Source organism: Amphibalanus amphitrite, unplaced genomic scaffold, assembly GCF_019059575.1.
Source record: "Amphibalanus amphitrite isolate SeventyFive unplaced genomic scaffold, NRLGWU_Aamphi_draft 001330F_arrow, whole genome shotgun sequence".
NCBI classification, from domain to species: Eukaryota; Metazoa; Arthropoda; class Thecostraca; order Balanomorpha; family Balanidae; genus Amphibalanus; species Amphibalanus amphitrite.
Genome location: NW_024882823.1, coordinates 3,485 through 27,595, shown reverse-complemented (window position 1 = coordinate 27,595; position 24,111 = coordinate 3,485). Strand labels below are relative to the sequence as shown.

The 24,111-nt window shown below is 51.1% G+C and overlaps 3 protein-coding genes across 3 annotated transcripts in view; 1 reads left to right on the top strand and 2 right to left on the bottom strand.

Moving 5' to 3' along the window:
• The window catches only part of LOC122372210 (uridine diphosphate glucose pyrophosphatase NUDT14-like), a 110,401-nt gene extending 97,072 nt beyond the window's left edge, over nucleotides 1–13,329 (top strand). The window contains exon 4 of the mRNA XM_043349123.1: nucleotides 13,064–13,329. Coding sequence (XP_043205058.1) covers nucleotides 13,064–13,329 — 266 coding nt within the window. The remainder of the gene's footprint in view (nucleotides 1–13,063) is intronic.
• A 749-nt stretch (nucleotides 13,330–14,078) lies between these two features.
• LOC122372209 lies at nucleotides 14,079–17,015 on the bottom strand. The gene is made up of 2 exons (XM_043349122.1): nucleotides 14,690–17,015; nucleotides 14,079–14,171 (listed from the first exon to the last, which is right to left on the bottom strand). Exons 1-2 carry the CDS (start codon nucleotides 16,850–16,852, stop codon nucleotides 14,160–14,162), a joined length of 2,175 nt encoding a protein of 724 aa, XP_043205057.1. The 5' UTR covers nucleotides 16,853–17,015; the 3' UTR covers nucleotides 14,079–14,159.
• Nucleotides 17,008–19,173, bottom strand: LOC122372211. Its single transcript, XM_043349125.1, has 4 exons — nucleotides 19,131–19,173; nucleotides 18,297–18,761; nucleotides 17,937–18,052; nucleotides 17,008–17,709 (listed from the first exon to the last, which is right to left on the bottom strand). Exons 1-4 carry the CDS (start codon nucleotides 19,171–19,173, stop codon nucleotides 17,008–17,010), a joined length of 1,326 nt encoding a protein of 441 aa, XP_043205060.1.
• Between the last annotated feature and the right edge of the window lie 4,938 nt (nucleotides 19,174–24,111).

The following is a 24,111-nucleotide window of genomic DNA, read 5'->3' as shown; positions in this document are numbered from 1 at the left end:
CACACGATGAAATGCTGAATCTATTGATGCCAAAATTTGTTCGTTTTTTGCATTTTTAGACTAGTATATCCTGGCTCAAACTTTGACCAGTTTGTGTGTAAACCCTATGGTGAAGGGAAAACTTCACGCCCAGCAGACGTCTTTACAGTGCTGCCAAATCGTGTTTGGTGGGGGTCGCCCAAGCCTACCTATTGGTGCCTTCCTGTCGAATGTTGATCGGGGCTCTCCTACCTTTTGGCAACCTCCTGTTAAATGTTGATCGGGGGCCCTACTACCTATTTAGCGCTCTACTGATGATCTCCGCCCTCTCAAACATTGGCACTCTCCTGTCGATCACAGCCCTTCTACCTATTGGCGACCTCCGTTGATCGCTGCCCTCCTATAATTTCTCTACTCGTTAAGCTTAAGCATGTTTCCCAGTCCCAGCATAGCCGTTCTCTTGCACAATGTGATGCATTGCCTGTGAAAACTGACACAAAGGAACGTGCATTCAGCACAATGAATGAAGTACACCTACCAAAGCTATTTACGCTCTTACGTGGATGAAACCCGTCTTGGTCTTAACTGATTGATTTTACAATCATGACTGGTATTTCGGAAGATTGTTGCTGCTACGCTGCTGCATTCTCGCTGTGAGCTTGTGCTTTCGCATCTCGTGCTCCGATGTCGATGCGATGCGGTGATTTGGTGTGGATGCCGTCACCAATAAACTTTTTCTACACCGTCACCCATGGGCAGAACGTCTCCACCAACCCTTATTTTTGTCCCACCAACTTTGCTAAAGGGACACGAAAAGCTTTGAACGGTGAATACATAACAGGTGTGCCTAAAAAGCAGAAAAAGGTTGTTTTTTGAAAATTCTGCGCGACTTCGGCGCGGCATTTAAAGAGCGTTTGGTCGAAAGAAATTTGGTACCTATGCCAATCACTTGCAACCTTTTTGTCGCGTGTGATATTAACCCGATACCAAGTTTCGCAGCACTGCGCGTCGCCGCCTTCCTTACATACGCAAAAAAGCTGGTGGCGTGGTAAAAAACGCCCCTCCCCCTCCTGAGCGATCGTTAAGGATTTTTTTTTATCTCGCCACCGTACGGCGCCCTCCTTGGGTGAGGTGGCGCCCTCCTAACCCAATTGCCCCCCCCCCCCTCCCTTCGCGATATTCTTAATACGCCGCTGACTACAGTTTTGAATTTTGTTTTCGTTGAATTGGCAGGCGGAAAAAATATGCTTGCAGAGTAGATTATTCTAAGTTGGGTCACTTGGGTGATATGCGTTTAAACCTCCTTTCGTTCACTCACCACTCACCAGAGGCCAGTTTCACCAACAAAAAATAGACGGTTGCGATTATTTTTTGACAAAATGATAGTCTATAAATCCTATTTACAGGTGAAAAAAGTAATTGCTGACCAAATAATATAGCACTTGAAGGCGAAGTTGCTACATTTTTTAACCCGCGCATGACTGGGGTATTTTCCATAATGCGAGTGACTGGGGGGGGGGGGGGCTCTCCAGAGCCCCCCTCCTATATCCGAAACTACTGGGCCGATCGTCAAAATTCAAACGGCATCTGATAGCCCTGGAAAAACTGTCGAGCGAAACCTATTTTCATTGACCTCGAGATCACCGATGACGTCACAGGTCAGGTCAAAGTAAAAATTATCGACATTTTTGCTAGTTCACAATTTAGGCTCTGACCGCCGGACCGCCGGTCCGATCAGGCTCATTTTTGGTTTACGCACTCCTTGACGGATGCCTTAGATACCCTGAGGGTACCGAACTTTTTCTTTGAATTTTTAAGGTCAAGGCCAGGTCATCCTAGGTCACGAAAATTGTATATCATGTATCGGTCACGTGGCGCATGTTTTATGGTCCATTTTACTCGTAGATTTCGAAAATAGTGGCGTCTGTGTCATTTGAGGTCATTGTCAGCTGAATTTACCGGAGGTTAGGTCACTTTCAGGTCAGAAAAGGCCAAATTTTAAAAATGAAATTTTTCAACAAAAAAGGTGCCTATCAGATGCAGTTTGAGCTCAGGAACACGATGGTGCCATTTGTATTGCTGTACGACGTCAAAAACGTACTGAAAATGGGTTTGAAAAAAAAAACATAAAATTGTAAAATTTTGACAATAACGCGAATAACTTGGCTATTTTTGAAGATATTGGGCTAAAACTTGCAAATGTAGTTCACCAGCGTGTGTTCTATCACATATATTCCGGTTTTTGCGAAAAGTCAAAAACTTTTTGAAAAAAATCAAAAAATATTTTTTTTGTAATTGTAAATACATATTTTTCAAAATTTTCAAAATTTCGAAAATTCGAGATAGCAGTTTGATAGCTAGGTGTATTTTTAGTCCACCAATGCAAAGAAAAGGGATCTAGCTTTAAAACTGAGCTCTTGAGAGCGTTTGCCGTAATTCAGTATTTTGCATGAAAATCGGCCGACATGACGTCACTCTGACGTCATTTACGGCCAAACTATGGTAGCTAGAAAGTTGAAATTTTAACACAAGGTGTCAAGTTGATGCCTCTGAGGGTACCGCAAGTTTCGTGTTGATCCGTCAAACGGTTTAGAAGATATTGCTGAAAAACGGGAGGGGGGCTCTGTAGAGCCCCCCCCCCCCAGTCATGCGCGGGCCCGTGCGGGGCTGGGGTCTCCAGCCGAACGCGCGGGGCTGGGGGGGTAAATTTTACCCCCCCCCCCTGTTATCTCCCGAACTAATCGTCCGATTTGGAAAATTCAAACGCCAATCGAAAGCTCTCATCACGAACTACTAAAAACATGTACTTAAGTTAAAGTTTGAGGTCAAGTTCAAGGTCAGGTCAAGGGTACAAATTGCAAGTTTCTACAGTATCGGCCTTGCACCGTAGTTGCCGAAGAATGAAGTCATGGACTGAGACTGATCGCCCAAAACGTGTTCTTAGGCTACCAAGACAATATTCGTTGCATACAATATCATTCAGAGGTCAAGGTCAAGGTCAGGTCAGGTCAGGTCAGGTCAGGTCACCAAAAAAACAAAATATAGAAAAGGGCATGTGCGACACATGTTTTATGGGTCATTTTACTCATAGAATTCAATAGGCACACTCAATAAGTGATATGGACCACCTCTGGATGAATTTCAGGTCGAGGTCAGGTCAAGGTCAGGTCAAGTGAGGTCAAATTTTGAAGTTGGTTGTTAAGGCCTAAAAAGGTGTCTATCTGATGCAGTTTTTCACGGCGAATCGAATGGTGCTATTTTTGTTTCCGTACGAGGTCTAGAACTTCCAAAAAAGTCATTTTTCAAAAATTTTGTGTGTCGTGACGTCATAACATTTTGAATAACTCCCACATTTTTGAACCGATTCTTCTAAAATTTGGTATGTTGGTGCACATAGACCATTTCTCTGACATATATTCCGGTTTTTTCGATAGACTCAAAATTTTGGATTTTATAATGATTTTCCCAAAAAAGTCAGTTTTTTGAAAAGAAAAAAATAGGCCAAAATCCAAAATTTTTAAAAATCCGAGATAACCATTTGATAGACAAAGTAAAATTACGCATAGCCTTTTTTGTTACGTCTTGATTCCTTTAAAAATGAAGATGTTAGCGGCGTTTGAACTTTTGCCGTTTTTGAGGCGAAAATGGCGAACATGACGTCACTAAAACGTCAATTTCTCAAAAAATTTCCGACGGATTTCACTCAAATTTTCAGGGAACGTGTCAAATTGATGTAAGAAAAGGTACTGAAAGTGTGGCGGCGCTGCGCGCCGCCGTTTTTGAGATATCGCAAAAATTCGCGAGGGGGGTAAAATTTACCCCCCCAGCCCCGCGCGGGTTAAGTCAGCGATTAGTATTTTCAGCAGTAAATGACATTTTGAGACTATCATTTTGTCAAAAAATAATCGCAGCCGTCTATTTTTTTTTTTTTGTTGTTGTTGGTGAAACTGGCCTCAGCCCTCAGATCTAGGAGGCCCCTATACACAAAAGGCCCTTTTTCGCCAGGAGGCCCCACGATATCTTGCCCACCCTCTCAGAAATGCAATCCGCCGGCACTGGCCCCGGGTGGACGGGGCCCGGACCCCCGGTTGGATGGGGCCCGGGCCCCCGGGAGAACTGGCTCGGGCCCCTGGGAAAACGGGCCCGGACCCCCTGGGTGGATGGGGCCCGGGCCCCCGTGGATGGGTCCGGGCCCCCGGGAGAACGGGCCCCGGGTGGACGGGGCCCGGACCCCCGGTTGGATGGGGCCCCGGCCCCCGGGAGAACGGGCCCGGGCCTCTCGGAGAACGGGCCCGGACCCCCGGGAGAACTGGCCCGGGCCCCTGGGAGAACGGACCCGGGCCCCCTGTGTGGATGGGGCCCGGGCCCCGTGGATGGGTCCGGGGCGCGAGTTACCTAAGTGTGGAACTACAAGTCGATTCTAGGGCTCTGATTGGTGACTTTGGTCGGGGGATGACGCTTATAGCATGACGTCACTCGCGTACTTGGCCGGACCAACGGCGCGGCGCAGGCGCGCCGAGCCAACCCAGAGGCTCTCAAACTCAATTGTACAGATCCTGCGCATTGAATGGCGAAACTTCGGCGAGTTCGCTTGAGTTTGGAAGCCCCTGCCAGAGAACTGGAGACGGCCGGATTATTTGCTGGACAGTGGGCAGCGCAGATGGCGATTGACGGTGCCAAAAAGATGATAGGGAAAAAGGGGTTGAGACTTGAGCAGTGAATTATAAGCCTGTTGCATAGCTGAGTGGTAAATTGTAAAATACTTAAGGTTTGAAGAGATGCAGTGTAGTTTAGCCGACTCAGGGGCATTCTGCCGAGTTATGTAAGGCGGAAGGGTCGCAACTCGCAAGTTGTTTGTTTACATGATTGCCTGATTAAAATGTAAAGCGTACCTAATGTTTAGTTGATAATAAAGCAAGGTTGGGCATCTGTTCAATCCATTTCTCCTCTGCAATAGTGCATTCGCCACTGTAATTCATGTGACTGTGACAATTCACTGGTGGTTTCGGAATAATTAACAGGCGGCGCAGCCCAGTGCCTCTTTCTTACAGTCACTCACAACAATACGAATCGTTCAGTCGTGCGCTGGGGGTCCGCCAAGTTTGAGTGTGCTGCAGAATGCAGACTGGACCGCCGAGAATATAACACTTCCGTCTCCCTGGGCGAGCGGCGCATTGGAGCCGAAGGAAACTGCTTCAGTTTTTTTTGTGGGGAAGATACCCATGTTTGAAAATTATGTCCTGGAATGATGCGATAAGGAAAAGGACGGTTTCTTGAATTGAGGGCTGTGGAGAAGAAGCAGATTTTCTCACTTGCTACCCGATACAACGCGAAAAGACGCAAATGTTGCACATTGGGCTTAATAAGTCTAATAAAAGATAAGGGACTTCGTGAATCATGCCTAACTGACCGCAACCCAGTTATTTGCCACTGCAGGTAGGTACTAGGTAGGTAGATACTCATTTGTAAACAGAGCGTTCCACCAACCCTCGTCAGAAATTCAATCAGCAGTTGCTTATCTTGAAACGTTTGAGTGCACCTAACAACCTTTAAAAATGACGTCCTCCCTTTCAATGGTTCGTTCGAAGACACAAAGCCAGAATCAGCCAAGCAATATCGGAATCCATTGCGCAGTGTGTCGACTGTCGGATGTGCCCATCCACATAGCATAGCACACACTGCTAAATGCAGGTACGCTCACCTACACATTAGGTATTCGAAGGACTTGATAGCTCATACACATGGAAGAAACGCATGAAATGTGATTAATAGCTGCAGCAGAAGTTTGGCGTCCGATGCCTCTTCGCCAAGTTAAGACCATGCCAATCTCGGCCAGTCTGCCGCTGCGCCGGCACTGGCCGTGGTGTGACGTCATCCGGCCGGCTCGGCGCTGGGTAGTTCCACACTTAGGTAACTCGCGTCCGGGGCCCCGGGAGAACGGGCCCCGGGCCCCGGGTGGACGGGGCCCGGACCCCCGGTTGGATGGGCCCCGCGCCCCCGGGAGAACGGGCCCGGGTCTCCCGGAGAACGGGCCCGGCCCCCTTTGTGGATAGGGCCCGCCCCCCCCGTGGATGGGTCCGGGCCCGGGAGAACGGGGCCCGGAACCCCGGTTGGATGGGGCCCGGGCCCCCGTGGATGGGTCCGGGCCCGGGTGGACGGGGCCCGGACCCCCGGGTGGCCCCCGGGAGAACGGGGCCCGGGCCCCCGGATTGATGGGACCCGGGTCCCCTGGTAGACGGGGCCCGGAGCCCCGGGGGGACGGGGCCCGGAGGCGAGTTACCCAAGTGTGGAACTATAGGCGACGTGCCGAGCGAATGACGTCACACCACGGCCAGTGCCGGCGCGGCGGCAGACTTGCCGAGATTGGCATGGTCTTAACTTGGCGAAGAGGCATCGGACGCCATACTTCTGCTGCAGCTAGTTAATTGCGTTTAATTTTAGCGCATTGCGTTTCTTTCGTTGTATCAGCTATCAAGTCCTTCAAATACCTAATATGTAGGTGCGTGTACCTACATTTAGTGTATGCTATGCTAGTGGATTGAGAATTGGGGGGGGGGGGGCATATCTGATACACTGCTCAATGGATTCTGCCATTGCTTGGTTGATTATGGCTTTGTGTCTTCGCGCAAACCATTAAAAGGGAGGACGTCATTTGTAAAGGTTGTTAGGTGCACTCAAACGTTTAAGGATAAGCAACTGCTCATTGAATTTCTGGCGAGTGGTGGTGGAACGTTCTGTTCACAAATGAGTAGATCCCTACCTAGTACCTACCTACCCAATGGCAAATAACTGGGTCGCGGTCAATACGCATTATTCACGAAGTCCCTAATCTTTAATTAGACTTAAGCCCTTAAAAATTGCAACATTTTCGTCTTTTTCGCGTTGTATCGGTAAGCAAATGAGAAAATCTGCATCTGCTTGACAGCCCTCTATTCAACAAACCTTTTCCACATCGCATCATTCCCGAACATAATTTTCAAACATGGGTATCCTCCCCACAACAAAACTGAAGCAGTTTCCTTCGGCTCTAATGCGCCGCTCGCCCAGGGAAACGGGAATGTTATATTCTCGGCGGCCCAGTCTGCACTCTGCAGCACACTCAAACTTGGCGGACCCCCAGCGCATGACTGCACGATTCGTATTGTTGTGACGACAGCAAATGAATTCACTGGTGTTTCGGAATCAACAGGCGGCGCAGCCCAGTGCCTCTTAAAATGAATTATAGTCTGTTCCATATCAAGTTTGCAGTCGGAGTTTCTTCGGCAGATCGCTCCTCCGCTCAAGAATTTGCGTGTTAAAATGTAAGAGCTATATATACAGAAATCATGCACTGCTTTCAACAGGGCACTTCGGCTGCAAGCTTGAAACGGAACAGAGTATAGTGGCGAATGCATTATGCAGAGAAGAAGTAGATTGAGCAGATGACCAACCACACTGAATTAAACAACTTAACATTACGCTTTACATTTTCATTCGTGCATTCATGGAAACAAATGACTTGCGACCCTTCCGCCTTACATAACTCGCCACTCGGCAGAATACCCCTGGTTCGGCTAAACTACGCTGCATTTCTTCCAAGCCTACCTAATCATTTTACAATTAATTACTCAGCTATGCACAAGCACAGGCATATAATTCACTGCTGAACTTCTTTCTCCCTATCATCTTTTTGGCACCGTCAATCGCCATCTGCGCTTTCCACTGTCCAGCGAATAATCCGGCCTTTTCCAGTTATCCGGCAGAGGCTTCCAAACTCAGGCGAACTCGCCGAAGTTTCGCGATTCAATGCACAGGATCTGTGCAATTAAGTTTGAGAGCCTCTGAATTGGCTCGGCGCGTCTGCGCAGCGCCGTTGGTCCAGCCGAGTACGTGAGTGACGTCATGCTATAAGCGTCAGCGCCCCCGACAAGTCACCAATCGGAGCCCGAGAATCGACGGGTGAGTAAATATAGTTCCACACTTAGGAAACTCGCGGCCCGGAGCCCAAGGTGAACGTGGCCCGGGCCCCCATATGGATAGGGCCCGCGCCCCCGTGTGGATAGGGCCCGGGTCCCCGGTTGAATGGGGCCCGCTAGGGTGACCCGCTTGCTCTGCAACGCGAATAAGGTGTATTTTCGATCGGTGGGCGTTTGGTTGGTCTTGTGTCCGTGGGTTATGTATCCATTTCGAAATCAGAACCGGCAGGTCACGTAAGGAGGGCTCAGGAGACAGATGACGTCACGGGGTGTCAAGGTTTTGTCGATTTTTAAGACATTGCTGTACAGTAAATAATATTTTTTATGCTCTAAGGGAGCCCAAAAGTTTAATATCAAACTGCCTTAGAGGATAAAATACTCGAAGATAAATATTGGCGAAGATTGGTAGACACCCGCTGACGTCATCTTTCAAGGTCACCGATGTAAACAAACGGCTAACCATTCTATAACCGAAGGTTTGTTGTCAATAGTTAAAGTGGTTAAAAACCGGTTCTATAGCCTTGGTTAAAATAGAACTATTTATAGTCACCGTGGTTAGTACGAAGTAACTGACGGGCAGGCGAGCCAGTAATTATGTTTTCCATTCTATTGTATACGGCCTCGGCCAGCGGGTCCTTTGAGCCGTGCTTTGAGCATCTCTGCCGATGTTTTTGTGCAACTGCAGTGGACGGCGTCATTTCAGCAAACGCCGAGCATACGCGCTTATCGACGAGTACACGCGTACTTTCGGCGGATGCCAATGTGCAGTGGACGGCGACCTTTATGATTTATAAGATGTCCGTGCGTGCGTGCGTGCGTAATCCGTCATGCCTTATGTGTCTTATTGCGCCTGAAAGGCGGCGGGTATCGACGTGAAATTTGGCATGCGGAATCTCTGGGCGTGGGCGGCCTTTGTATTAAAATTTGGGCGTAATCGGACCAGGGCACTATGGTTGGAAACGGCCTCACGGATGGCCGTGGGCAATCTCGGAATATATGTATATTTGGGGTGTCATTCTGTTGGAAATTGATGAAATGTTTTGAATTGGGCAGAAAAAATTATTTAGTTGCGCATTTAGTCTCCATTATTGTACGTGGAATCGGGAGTTTCTGAGAGTGGCTTTTTTGGTGCGCCGTCAAAGGTTTAAACAACCGCGCTGGTGATAGCATGTGGAGTACCTCCATGACGTTGTAAAACTGGATTATTATATATCAAAATAATCCTTGTTATGTTGGCTATCGAGTGGAGTGACTCTTTTTCCCATGCGTGTTCAAAATCAGGAACGGCATTGCATTCTGTTTGCAGTGTCACCACAGCAATATTTGCAAAATTACGTTTATGTTTCATTGGACATACAAAAAGTTCTCCATCGACCTCCATTGAGCTTTTTGGCAGAATAAGTCTCTGTTCAATTCTGCGTAAGGGGAACGTAAAAGCAGACTGCGCACTTGTGCGCAAAATCGTCCGTGAAGCTTCATCTCCCGAGGCGTACCTACCCGTCGCTTCGTTAGCACCAGGTCGGCTCGTCAGTCTTGCAATCGCTTATCCTTATAAATGATGGTAAGAAGCAGGGTTGCGGAGTCGTGGTGGAGCCAAATCCGACTCCGACTACGACTCCGACTCCTGACTCGTTGCCATGACTCCGGCCGACTCTGTCTCCGACTCCGGACCCCTGCCAGTGTTTCGGAGTCGTGATGGAGCTGTTCCGATTCGGACCGACTCCGACTTCCACTGCGGGCTCCTGACCGACCCCGACTCCGACTCCGACTCCTGGCTCGTTGCCACGACTCTGGGCGACTCTGGCTCCGACTCCGACTCTGACTCCGACTCTGACTTCGACTCCGCACCCCTCGTAAGAAGTAACTGCTCGCCGCTGCACCTGGAGTATGGATATCGTGCAAACGTGTATGGATATCCTGGAGTATGGATATGGATATCCACCGACAGAGCAGACATACAGACATGCTGTAAACGCCATTACACTGCCAATACCATGGCAAATCAAATGGCTATCTATGGTTTTTGATCATCGTTCTACATTTCCCAAAATCTTGAACTGAATGTTGGCAATTTCTCGTGACTACTTCACGACCATGATGCATGCATTTCTGAAATTGATCTTTTTTCAACCAGCTACGTACTCGTATGATAAAATGAATGTCACCATCGTGTTCTACGCCCAAAAGTACCCATAAAACATGTGTCATGCATGGGCTGCGAATAGGTACCAGTTTTAATTTTCGGGGTTATGTGCTTACCTGATTGACCTGACTTTGACCCTGGCCAGTGGCCTATGTTTGACTGACCCCTACATTGATCTGACACTCTTTTAGCACTTATATGAAGGGTTGTGACAGTTGTGACAGATTGTTTAGGACCAACTGATGACTGAATTTATTTAGGACCAACTGATGACGATATAATCGAAACGCGAAACGCGAGGCACCGATTGCGAGGTTCTAAAGTCCATGCTACTGAAAACCCGATTTCAAGTGTTTGACCTGACCTTGACCCGACCTGTGACCTCGAAATTCAACTTTAAAGTATTCATGTGAATCGTCTCGTCGCGTTCTTCTTTCGTTTGCCGCGCCTCGTGCGCTTCGCTGCGCCTATTTGTTCGCGAGTTATCGGCTGGGGGCGTTGAACGCCCCCCCCCCCCCCCCGGGCAAACGGCGGATGGGGAAATACCCCAGCAACTGCCGGGTTAATCTGACGCATGTTTTGTCATTTGATCGTCATTTTATTTCTTACTTTTTTGCCCAATCTAAAAAAAAAATCATAAATACTCTTTCTCCAAATTTTTGACCGTTTATGACCAATAGTAAGACACTGTGCGTCACTACGTTGATATGTCTTGCCCTAAAGCATAACAACAATATCCATTCAGTAATAGCAGTATTCAAAACATGTTCAAAATGCCTCGCGATATCGATAACATAACGAAAGACATAGGCGACTTATAACATACTTGCAATGATGACGTCACACACGCGTGACGTGACGTGACCTCGTCATTTCTGAGTTACTGTATGATGCACGAAAGACACTGGTATACCTATGCAAAGTTTCATCGCAGTCGGTCTACGCATTAACAAGTTATGGGCAAAACATTTTTTCGCGTTGACCCCCGGCCATCCGTGAGGCCGTTTCCAACCATAGTGCAGGGGTGCGCCTTATATGTCTTATGTGTCTTAATGCGCCTGAAAGGCGCCGCGTATCGACGTGAAATTTGACATGCCGAATCGGTGGGTTGATGCGACCTCTGTATTAAAATTTGGGACGGATTGGCCCAGGGGTGCGCCGTCAGCACGCGCTCGCGTGCGCCATAGGGTTAACACAGGAAACGGTCAAAACGAACATCGGACGAAAACCGCCCTGCGGCGCCTGCTTCCCGGCTGTATAAGTCGGCAACGGGTGGGCGCAGCGAGAAGCGGTTTTCACCACTGGATAGAGGAGAGATGGAACTAGCGTATTGATATGGTTTCATTGTATAGCACGCGCCACGTGCAAGACAGCACCCCCGGTTGTGAAAAAATGACCGATTTCATGCATTGTGGGAAGGAAACCGATGCCGCTGGAAAACGGCTTGACGGAATGAAATCGGTGTTGTATCATTTTGCAGACAAATGTACGTGTGATAAAAGGAAAGCAAATAAAAAGTGACGATCCGTGCCATTTCTTTAATAATGAAAAATTAATTTGAAAATTTGATTTGCACGGAGCGCGATGTCCTTTACAACACCAAAACGTATTGAAAACGATGATCAATCGTTATGAAACCTACATATTCGGAAAGAGCATTCTTTTCTGACCAATATCCACCCAAAATATTATCGAAAAGTCAATAAACTTTTGTGAAAATGACTCAAGCATGCGACCGTGTTTTTACGGAGCGAGCGAAGCGAGCGGAGTCTTACGTAGAATAACGGAAATTTCTGAGTATGAGCGGCCGGCCGGCCGGCCGGCCGTGGTCACGATTCTGCGACGCTTATATCTCAGCAACCACTTGAACGATTTACATGCGGTAATTTTTGCAGGGTAGCTTCATTCTTTCTACCAAGTATTGGACTATTCCCGATGCATGCGGGTGACCCCTTATGCACGTGCCACGTGCAAAACGAAGAGGTGTCACTTTTGTAATTGTTGCAATATCTCGGTAACTACTCGGCCGATTGCGCTGAAAGTTGGCATGTAGGTAGGCACCCACTAGGCACTGCATATCCATGTGCCAGAGTTGGGGTGCTGCTGCACGTGCGCACGTGCAGGGGTCGTTTCCAGATCTCGAGAACGGCTCGACCGATTGCGCTCAAATTTGGTACACAGTTAGGGACCGGATAGTAGGGAGCCGTGCACAAGTCAGTTGGGACCCATTTTGCACGTGCGCACGTGCAGGGTGCCGCTTCCAGATCTCGAGAACGGCTGGGCCAATTGTGCCCAAATTTGGCACATCGCTAGAGACCGGTTAGTAGGGTGCCGTGCACAAGTCAGTTGGAGGTACCCTCTCGCCATTTCGCACGTGCAAGGCCCACCCTCTCGCTCGCTCCGTTAGTCGCCCCAAAAGGCGTTATACTGGTGATAACGTTACGCGTATTTTCCGACGAAATCGGATCTGTGGCTTCGGCAGGCAGGCCATTCAACTTTTGACAATAGCTATCAAAGCATGGGCTGCAATGCACCGCCCGCCAAGGGGAATTCCAAACACTGAAAACAGGGGCGCGGGAACTACTTTCCGACTGGGGACTCAGGGAGGCACACCATAATAGAGATTAACCTAGGGTACCCCCAAATCTAGTTTTCTCACCGGTTTTAGGCCACTTATTTTTCACCCCTCGGCTTTTTCAACAAAAAAAAGAAAACATTTGCAAAAAAAGTGTGGTATTCCGTCTCAAAGCTGTGGGGGCACCGCCCCCACGGCCCCAGAGTTGGGGGGGCAAGCTGCCCCCACTGCCCCCCGGCTCCCGCGCCTATGACTGAAAATAAGCGCCTACCAGTAAACAGCACTGTGGTGAATTAACAATAAAAATAGCCGGTTCGTTGTCAAGAAAGAGTTGAATTGATTTTACTTTATATTCTCTTCGGCGGCGGCGGCGACTCCCAACACTCTCAACACGTGGCGGTCTCCCCACAGGAACTGCACGTAGCGCCTGTCCTCCTCCTTCAAGACGATCTGGTGGAAGGCGGCTCAAATGTCTGCCTGGCAACCAACAGCATTGGTGCGGAAGTTCAACAAGACAGAGGGAAGACGGCTCAACAGGTTCTCCCCCGGGCTCAGGTACTCGTTCAGGCTCCTCCCGGTGGCATCAGGAGCGGACCCGTCGAAGACCACTCTCAGTTTATTACCCCGGACAACACCCCGGTGCGGCAGGAAGAAGGCGTCATCAGGGTCATCTGTGAGAGGGGCATCCTCAACCACACCGTTCACAATCAACTCGGTTTATACAGCGCAATGTGAAGGATTCAGGACGGGCTACCAGACAGAGGATACTTTAAAAGTCGGAAAGGAAACTAGTATAGGCACGGGGAGGATAAAGGAAAAGGGCTCGAACACACGACATACTCCCCACCCGAAGTAACTCTGGTTACTTCGCAAAAGCCAATGCTCAAGCGTCGGCAACACAGGGCGGACCGCGAGCAGCCAGCTCGGCGCTTCGCGACGATACAAGTGCGCAGACAGACGCACGAAACAAATGACAGCGCTCAAACTAGTCTCGACACTTCGCGACACATTGAGCACAACCAAGTGCAATCAGCACACACAGAAACGGTCCTCTAGTTCTGACGCGCGCACAACTCAGCACTCGGGCACGTCAGTCGCCATTCCGAGCTCACAACTCGGCACTCGGGCACGTCAGTCGCCATTCCGAGCTCACAACTCGGCACTCGGGCACAGCTCAGTCGCCATTCCGCGCACACACCGTCAGGCGCGCGGACGAGGGTCTTACTCGGCGGCCTCCAGACTGAAGAGCCGGGAGATTGGTCGCCGCGTTAGTTTGCCGCGCACACGGAGAAAAGCGGCTCGGCAGCGGCCGTCCGGTCCCGGGATGAGCGACACCACCCGGGCGAGGGGCCACGTGCCCCGGCGTCCTTCGCCCTGCAGCAGGATGACCTCGCCGACCGCGGGCAGGCGAGTGGGGCGGCCGCGCGGTGACGCGGCCCAGCCTCTCAGCGTCTCGAGGTACTCGGTCGTCCACCGACGGACGAGACGGTCACTCACACGGCGCCGGTTACGCCAGGTCCTGCCCACATGGGAGTCAGAGTCAAGACTGGGACAGACCACACCTGAGATGGTGGTAACCCCAAACAACAGGTGAGCCGGGGTAAGTAGATCATCTCCATCACCAGGGGTCAGGGGCCTCAGGTTGAGATGAAACGCAAGTTCATACAGCGTCACAGCCAGTTCATCATACGACAGGTGGCACTGGTGCAACGTAATCTTCAGGGCGCTCTTGGTCACACCGACGAGCCGTTCCCAGAACCCGCCCCACCACGGGGCGGCCTCGGGGATGAAGCGCCACTTGACTGACCGCGGCACATGACTGACGAGAGCACGGAAAGTACGGGCATTGTCACTGACAATCAGACTGGGCGTTCCTCGCAGGGCCATGAAACGCCTGAGCGCCAGGGTGAGATCAGCGGCACTCTGAGACCGCACCAGTTCCAGGTGGACGGCACGAGACGAAGCGCAGGTAATCAGCAGCGCCCACACTTTGGTGTCTCTATCCACATACAGAGGGCCAAAGTAATCGATTCCCACCTTGGAGAATGGGCGCGAGACTTCTGACCTGAATGCAGGCAGACGGCCGTCCGCAGCTCGGTAGGGCAGTCCTCTGTACCGCCGGCACCTGAAGCAGGTCCCCAGCACTCGGCGCACCGTCCTCCTGCGGATGAAGTACTCGCCCGACAGGAGCGCGAGAGTCACTCTCGTTCCCTGGTGAAAACAGCGGCGATGCGCCTCGTCAACGATCAGCACAGTGATATGTGCCCACTCCGGGAGAACGATCAGCGGCGGCTCATTGGTCCTTGGCACGGAACACAACAGTCCATCGTCGCTGATGCACAGGACACACTTGGCTAACGGGGAACTCACCGGCAGCAGAGTCCCGTTTCTCACCGCACGCAGCTCCTCCGGGAAGGCGCGCCGCTGGGCCTCCCGGATCCAGTACACGAGCGCCTCTCTTCTCTCCTCTGGCGACAGCGGTCCGGACTGACGCTCAGTCTCAGGACTCCGGGCGTTGTGGACGAACCTCTTCAGCCATGCGATCCTGTTCACGGCGGCTCCAAGATCTGAGAAATCGGTGGCCTGGAACGCGTCATCAGCAGTCTCTACCGACGGCACGTTCTGCATCACAGGGTGGCTACGAGTCACAGGAGCCACCCTCCTCTCCTCCACGTCGGCCTCAGGGCTCACCGTCTCCACCGGGTCTGGCTGAGGAGGCAGGTCAGAGGTCACGAGGAACGGCGGGCCGTTCCACCACTTCGCAGACTCTGCGAGCTGAGACAGGGTGATGCCCCTCGTACCCAGGTCGGCTGGGTTCTCAAGCCCCCGGACAAACCGCCAGCGGTCAGGATCGGTCAGCTCTCTGATGGCAGTCACACGGTTGTGAACAAACACGCGGAACAGTTTGTCACTCTTGATCCAACACAAGACATCTGTCGAATCAGTCCAGTACGTCACACTGGGTGCTGACAGACACAGTGACTCAGTCACGAAGGCCATAAGTCGGGCCCCGGTCAGCGCCGCCATCAGCTCGAGCCGGGGGACAGTCAGGCTCGGGTTGATCGGCGCCAGTCGTCCCTTGCAGATCAACAACTGTGACTCCCCACCCTGCGAGACGTACACAGTGGCACAGTAGGCGGTCTTGGAGGCATCACAGAAGACATGATACTGCGTGCCCAGACTGGTCTCACCGATCATCGCAGCACGCGGGAAGGAGACTGTGCTGCCGGCAGAATCTTGCCACCAGGCGGCGACCTCTGCTTGCAGCGCATCGGGCAGCGGCTCGTCCCACGTCAGCTCCACCGACCAGGTCCGCTGGAACAGAGCCTTCCCTCTGACCAGCCACGGGGTGAGCAGGCCCAACGGGTCAAACGGCTTTGCCACTGCGGACAGAAGCTCACTCCTGGTGCGAGGACACAACATCTCAGGCACGGTCACAGCGAGTCGGTCAGTCTCGGTGTTCCACGCCAGACCCAACACTTTTGAGTCCTCGGAGGACACATCACCTGTGGTGCGGGTCTTGTGCAGCTCCATCCTGGCCTTGCTGAAGACGCTGCTGACTTCCTTCATCCCAGCAGCCGCCTCTTCTCTGGTGCCGAACGTCGGGCACAGGTCGTCCATGTAGAGCGCTCCCTGCACCTTCTGCATCAGCTCCGGCTGGGAGACAAGGCACTGGCGGACATGGCAGCACACAGTGCGCAACAGCATGTACGGCGAACAGGATACGCCGAACAGGACCCTCTGAAAGCGCAGGTGGCGGTCTCCCCACAGGAACTGCACGTAGCGCCTGTCCTCCTCCTTCAGGACGATCTGGTGGAAGGCGGCTCGAATGTCTGCCTGGCAACCAACAGCATTGATGCGGAAGTTCAGCAAGACAGAGGGAAGACGGCTCAACAGGTTCTCCCCCGGGCTCAGGTACTCGTTCAGGCTCCTCCCGGTGGCATCAGGAGCGGACCCGTCGAAAACCACTCTCAGTTTATCACCCCGGACAACACCCCGGTGCGGCAGGAAGAAGGCGTCATCAGGGTCATCTGTGAGAGGGGCATCCTCAACCACACCGTTCACAATCAACTCGGAGATATGACGATCATACCTGTCGAGCTCGTCGGTACTCATCTTGGAGACCAGACGTCGGGTGCGTAGCTCCGTAGACGTCAGGTTGGAGGCCGGCCTGCTGTCCGACTTCCAGAGCAGACCCATCTCGTAACGCTGCTCGCCGAACAGGACCCTCTGAAAGCGCAGGTGGCGGTCTCCCCACAGGAACTGCACGTAGCGCCTGTCCTCCTCCTTCAGGACGATCTGGTGGAAGGCGGCTCGAATGTCTGCCTGGCAACCAACAGCATTGATGCGGAAGTTCAGCGAGTCGGCTCAGGTGGCGCCTCGTCTGCAGTCTCCTTCGCCGAGATTCCCACGGCGTCCAGGCTCCACATCCTCTCCACGTCAGCCAGCTGACAGCGGTAGACGCGCCTCTGTTCAGTCTGCTGGTTATGTGCCTGCCCATGGAGAACATGACCAAACACCGTCTCAATCAGGCGCAGTCCGGGCCCAACCTCCACTTGGTCCCACATCACAACCTGGTAGATCTGATCACACCCGATCAACAGATCCACAGGCCCCTCACGGTAGTCGTCAGCGAGCACGACACTTGGGGGCAGCGACAGGTTCTCAGGCAGGCTGTACGTCCCAACAGGTACACACAGGCGATCAGTTTTCCAAAAAGACAGTGTGGTCTCACCTCCTTGTCTGCCAGTCAACTTAACTGACACTCGGTCGTAGACTCTGGCTTCCTCAGTCCTCTCCAAGAACCCGACGCAGGCGAAGACTCCCTGCTCCTCAGTCTCCAGGCCCAACTTCTCTGCTAGAGACGACCTGATAAACGAAGAGTCAGAGCCTCCATCGATGAGTGCGCGCACTTGGCACACACCTCCCGGTCCACTGACCTCTACCAACACGGTCTGAACAAAGCAGCTGCTCTGAGCGTTCACATTGTAAAGGCGCTTACCCTGACCAGAGCTGGTGGCTTGACAGGGCGGTTGGACGGCAGCTGCGCTGGGCGACTGGACGGACGGACCGACGGCAGAGGCGTGCCCAGTCACTTCACCTCCAGACGGCAGCTCAACAGGCGCTCTCCCTGTCCACGCTGGTGTCTGACTGTCCTGGAAGGTCAGATGGTCAGGCCAGCCAGGCGACCATGAAGCAGCAGCAGCAGCAGGCGCTGTACACGTTACAGTGTGCATCGAGCGGTCAACAGCACGAGGCGGGTGGGGCGCAGCAGGCGACTGACGAGCAAAGCCCTGGCGAGCCGGTGCAGCAGGCGGGCGCACAGGGGCAGCAGGTGGGCGCACAGGGGCAGCAGACCCTCCCGCATCATGCAGAGATGAGTGGTGAGCCTCACCGCACCTGGGACATGCAGAACTCGTGCACACTCGCACCATGTGTGGCCCCAGACACTGATAACACAGGCCCTCCTGCCTGACGGCCCTCCAGCGTGAGGCGACATCCATGCTCCTGTAAGTGGGGCATGCAGAGAGGCCGTGCCTCCCATTCTGGCACACTCCACAAACCCAACCAGCCCTGCCTGACCTGCCTTGTATCCTGAGGACACTGGTGGCTGACCTCGCTGATCTCGGCTGGGACGGCTGACTCTGGTGAACAGCTGGGCTGGCGGCTGGTGTCCCTTGTGCAGCTGCATCCTCTTTCATCTGCACCTCCCTCTGCAGAAACTGCAGGAAGTCTGGGAGGTTCTCGGAGACACCACTCTGCGCTCTCATCCACTGCAGCTTCCACGTCTCTGGGACACAGGACTTCAGCACAGGCATGAGAAGCACAGAAAACGACTCAGCAGTCACACCCATCGTCTCCAGTGCACGAACATCAGACACCAAACCATCCACCATCTGACACAGCTGCAGAAGGTCATTGTCATCAGTGACACAGCGAGTGTTCAACAGTCTCTGCATCAGTGACTCCCTCAGCAGGTCCGGACGGTCAAACCTCTCCTGCAAGGTTTCAATGGCCTTGACATATCCAGCATCAGTCAACGGCAGTCCCTGGATAGCTGCATGTGCCCTCCCAGTCAGGTACAGTTTCAAGTGTACAAACTTTTCCACTGGGGAACAAGCTCTGTTGTCATGAACAGCAGTTCTGAACAGGTTCCAGAACTCAGGCCATGTGTCAACTGCTCCGTCAAACTTAGGCAGCTTTAGCTCAAGTTTAAAAGCACTCTGGCGCTCATGCAGTACTGGAGCAGAAGCTACTCCCCTCTCGAGCCTGGCTAGAACACGCTTAGCCTTGAAGAGAGCATCATACGCATCCTGCATGTGTGAGCTATCATCCTCGATCCCATGTTTGTCAAGTTCACATTGTAGCTGTAGCATATGCTCATAGTGCATCTCGAGGTGGTGAATGCGTAGGGCCAGCTCATCCTCCTGCGACTGATCACTGGCAGAGAGGTCACGCAAAAGTCTGGTTACCTTACCTCTGGCTAAGGTTCGCTTCTGGCGCAGTTCACTTTCCTCCATCACAGCTCTTGACAGAAACACTCAAATCTTGAAGGCACAATCTCAATCTCAAAATCAAAATCTCAATCAAAATCAAGCAAAGAATCAACCAAAAGCAAATCTTGATCCGGCCAGCGGAGGACTATGTGGTGAATTAACAATAAAAATAGCCGGTTCGTTGTCAAGAAAGAGTTGAATTGATTTTACTTTATATTCTCTTCGGCGGCGGTGGCGACTCCCAACACTCTCAACACGTGGCGGCGACAAGAACACGACGGCAGACAGGGCGGAACTCAACCACGAGGAAGAAACGGGGGCGAAATCAACTCGGTTTATACGGCGCAATGTGAAGGATCCAGGACGGGCTACCAGATAGAGGATACTTTAAAGTCGGAAAGGAAACTAGTGAAGGCACGGGGAGGATAAAGGAAAAGGGCTCTAACACACGACAAGCACATTATTGTACTAGGAATAACTCAGCTATTACTGGTCCGATTGCGCTGAAACTTGGACAGTGGGTGGGCAGGGCACTCACCTGGCGATGCATGGTCATTTGTGACAGGTATGGTTCATCGATTGCACGTGCGCACGTGAGGGGTCCACTGATACATCTTAAGAACGGCTGGGCCGATTTCGCTCAAATTTTGTTCACTGTTGGGGACAATTTAGAAAGGTGGCTGGCACAAGTCATCTAGAGTCTCAGTTAGCGCGTGCGCACGTGCAGTGGGCCAGTTTTATATCTCAAGAACGGCTGTGCCGATTGCGCTCAAATTTGGTACAGCCCACCGCTAAAGTAATGTAGGGTTTTACCAATCTCAACGGTTGGCTTTGACTGGCGATTGTTTAATGCGGAGTGATCGAAAAGAAGATGTCAATAGCTAAAGTTGCAGCTGCAAGGGTGACGATACATATAAGCTACATTCAAAGTTTCATTGTAGTCTGGCTAATTGTTCCTAAGCTTCAGAAGCAGAACATACCCATGTCTGAAACCCCACATTACTTCTGCTGTGGACTGTACGTTACTTTAGTCGAGTACGAGAAGGGTAACTATGTGTAGGTTATTAGTACGGTAGGGTATGGGCAGGTTAGGGTAGGGTAGGATGGGTTTGAGTTCGATAAAGGCAAACCATGAGAAATGCTCTAACAACCCGCAACCAGCACCAGCATACCATGCCGTTCAAACAAATATCGAACTCCGACAAAATAAGACAAATAAAAATCATAACTTCCCACACCCATACTAATGCCCCCTCAAACGCATCTATCAAAACGCACAGTTATAGCGCAAAACATGCCATCTAGTATGTTTTTTAAACAGAGCTGGTGCCTCGAATTAAGCACTTTCGAGTGCTTTTGCACCAGTTCTTACTTATCTTGATTTTGTGTATTCTTTTGTTTCTTAATAAACGTGATGATGATGATGATCTGATTACACCCTATGGCGTAATGTGACGTATAATGGTAAGATTTTTGTAATTTGTATTATTTTCACAAACTTGCGCGAACAGGTCCTGGAACGCTTGCTGACTCAGCGGCGCAATGTTTACTACTAGTTAATAGCAGAAAGTTGAAATCTGAGCTAGTAGTATAGAATAACTGGAAGTATTCACCTGCCAAAAATAATTAAAATCTGTCCATAATTGGAGATGCTATGCTTAATCAAATTTTTGTCCAGTTTCATACTGACCACCCGTTGTTTGGTCTGGAAATGATCTACAACCATCTCAAATTCTCAAGCACACGGAATCGTGATTTCATGCGCTCCTTGCAAGGTCTGATGCTTCTCTTTTGCTTTGTTGATCTTGCGTGACGTCATTTATTCGTCACAATTCGCGCCAGCAGAAAAACCACTGGGTGGTGTGAAAAGGGACTTTATCGTCCTTACATAAATCGAGGTGGGGGTTTTTCTGGTGAGGTGACAAACTAACAAACACAATAATACAAGTTCAGCACATGCTAGATATAGCGGTGGAGCTCTGGGGTGGCGGAGGGCAGTCAAACAGGCGTCCGCCCCGCGCTGGCGTCTGCTGACTTGACGGGCTGTGACCTGACCTTGACCCAAGGTTAACTCCTTAAGTTGATCTCACCCGAAGAAAAAGTAGAACAGTCGACACGCCTGAGCTAGACAAACACGATGCTGCCAAAATCGCGCATCTGCGATCATTTTTGGCGAAGTAATTTACCAAAACCGAACCTGTGCCTTCGGCCACTTGACCTGAACTCAAGTCATCGGCTGACCCAAGTTCTTAAAATCGGGGACCAATCGCTGCATTTCGTAACGACGCACACGATCGTTTCTTTCGTGAGGCTCTAGCTCAATTAGGGGCGAATCAGCGAAGTTCACTCACTTCCAACCCTAAACGCCCCCCCCCCCGGTATTCAGAATACCTGAAGGTCCGATGAGGGTTAAAACGTTGCTCCTGAACGAAGAAGAAATGTAGAAGTCAAAGCTCTATAGACGTCCTGTAAAAGCGGTCATAATAGATAAATAAGGTAGAGATCAGAATTCAGATGCCTTATAAACGACTTCCTCAAATGAAATCGGGCATAGGCGGCGGAACGGGGCCTATGGGCACCGGGGCACCGTGCCCCCTTTGATTTTGGCATTTTAACATTAGCCCTATGGGCGCTGCATGGAAAGAATGGGACCAAAAGTCGGCAGTGCCCCCCTTATTTGAAGGTGTTCTGTCGCTACTGAAATCGGGTGCTGGGACCAATCTTATAAACGCTTTAGAATGGATAGGGCGTCACTGGCTAAAATTTGGGTGCAGAAAACGACTATTAAATGCAAAATGGTTTTCATGCATTTCAGTCAATTGTATATTGACGGTCCCAGTGGCCGAGCTCAAAAAGACATCCACTGCTGTTATCACTATCAATATTATCTAATGCCGTGAAATGTGAATACGACAGCATTCCATTTATGAGATTGGGCCAATGGAGTCGCGCCCCGCGAGCTCGGCTTTCTGCTCGGTCGCTACGGGCCGAGGAAGTCGGTCTTCGCCTGAGGGCAGGACGGAGGTCAGCGAGGGAGCGCAGGGTCAGTCAGGTATCGTCCAGTGCCGAGCGGGTGCCCCTCCCTCCCTTCTCTTCCCTCTTTTGTGTTGTTGGGTTAGGCCCTTTCGGTCTGACAAGACCATTGCAGAGCCGGAAGGATGATAGGAATTAGGGGGAGACATTGGTCTGGGCAGGCACCCTAGTGAGTCGCCGGGGCTGAGCCCGTCCAGAGGACAGGCCAACCAGCCCCAAGGCACTCACTGCACCCGGCTACGGGGTGCGCTCCCTCAGGAGCAGCGGTGCCGCTCCAAGGGAGCAGCCCGCGTGAGATAAAGTTGCCTGTCCAGCCCGGGGGGGGGGGGGGTTGCGGCGTGGAGGAGAAGGATTTCAGTATCCGAAGGTTGGGACTTTTCAATTAGACAATCACTATTCTTTAGAATTGTGATTTTCTATTGAAAATCCCAACCTGAGCTACCTCTCTAGGGGGGTGTTTAGCGTTTCTGCCGCGATTTTGGTCATCTTGATAGGGAAGAAAACGGCACGGTAGAATTTTTTGCTATTTTCAGCGTTTGGTCCCGTGTGGGGGAGCTACCGGCTGGCATCGGTCGCTTGAAATATAATTAACCCGTTTGGGGGTAATCGGCACGTGCATTTTCCCATAGGGTTAACATGGGGAAAAATTGGAAATTCGATTTGCGAAAAATTTCGTCAATTATATTTGCTGATATTTTTAGGATTGGATCTCGGCCAGGCACCTCACCTTTTGATGTTAGTTATTTAAAAATCATAGGGTACAGTTTCGGGTAATCGGGACGGATAGTTACCCCATGTTGAGCCTATGGCAATTTTGAAAAATTATTTTCAAATCGATTTTGCAAAAAATTTCCACGTTAGATTTTGAAAATGTTCCAATATGTTGTGCCCCGGGGTGTCGGCTACCACATGGTATGGGTCAGATATGGGGCGATTGAAAAGCACGTGCCACGTGCAAACGTGTTTGATGGGGTAACCTCCGGGAAAATCCGACATTGTCCAACTGGGGGTCCTATGGCGCGGAAACGACTTCATCTAGCGACACCAAATCAATGCAGCCGGTGAGCAGATGAGTCCAGCTTGTCGCACCAGTGGTCACGTGGCGCACGTGCTATTGCACGTGCCGTGGCACGGGGTCAATTTTTGTTCTTAAATACACCAACATTGTGAAATGCAAGGAATGGGGGAAATAGCCGTCAGGCCGTCAGTTTTTATGATAGAGTCGATCTGAAAACGGGTGTAGACACAGAATGAACGGCGCTAAAAAACTGCTATCTCGGATTTTTTGTAAAACGAAAAATTTAAAATTCTAGGGAAATTATATATTAGAAAGGTGAAATTTCCCTAAATTTTCCCGTTTTTCAAGTTTAGCCGTCCACTGTTCAGTGACGATGACACCGGCCGGGGTCATCTTTTACATGCTAATGGCCACGTCGATGGGTCATCACGTGGCGTGAACGGTGAAGCTGTCAGAGGTCCGGCACGTGCCACGTGGCCACGTGTTTGAGTCACGTACCTCCCAGATTATCGTGTGTTTGCCGACTTGTGGCCTTATAGCACGAAAACAGCACCAGTCAGGAAGCCTGAAAGGGCACAATCGGTGAGGGGACAAGTCCTGCTTGTACCACCGGTGGTCACGTGGCACACGTGTTCAGCTGGGCTCCTCCTTTGCGGAGATATTTTATCGTGAAATATTCAAATGTCCATAACTTTCTCAAATATGGTCCGATTGGGTTCAAATTTGGTGGGTGGCTGCATTGTTAAGCGTCAATGACAACTGAGCCGCGTTTGATGCACCGCGCCACATTTGTCATTATGCGCCATAATCGCCCGAAATCGCAAAATGTTTGTAACTTTGTCAAACATGATCCGATTTGGATTCAATTTTGGGGACGGATGCACAACACATACAAAGGACTGCCCTTGCCG

Coding starts and splice junctions, on each gene's coding strand:
- LOC122372209 (XM_043349122.1), bottom strand. CDS start 16,852: ATGGGTCTGCTCTGGAAGTCGGACAGCAGGCCGGCCTCCAACCTGACG.
- LOC122372211 (XM_043349125.1), bottom strand. CDS start 19,173: ATGGAGGAAAGTGAACTGCGCCAGAAGCGAACCTTAGCCAGAG. Junction 18,053..18,296: donor CAGCCCAGCTGTTCACCAGA/GTCAGCCGTCCC, acceptor TGCATGTCCCAG/GTGCGGTGAGGCTCACCACT. Junction 17,710..17,936: donor GGCTCGCCAGGGCTTTGCTC/GTCAGTCGCCTG, acceptor CCGTCCGTCCAG/TCGCCCAGCGCAGCTGCCGT.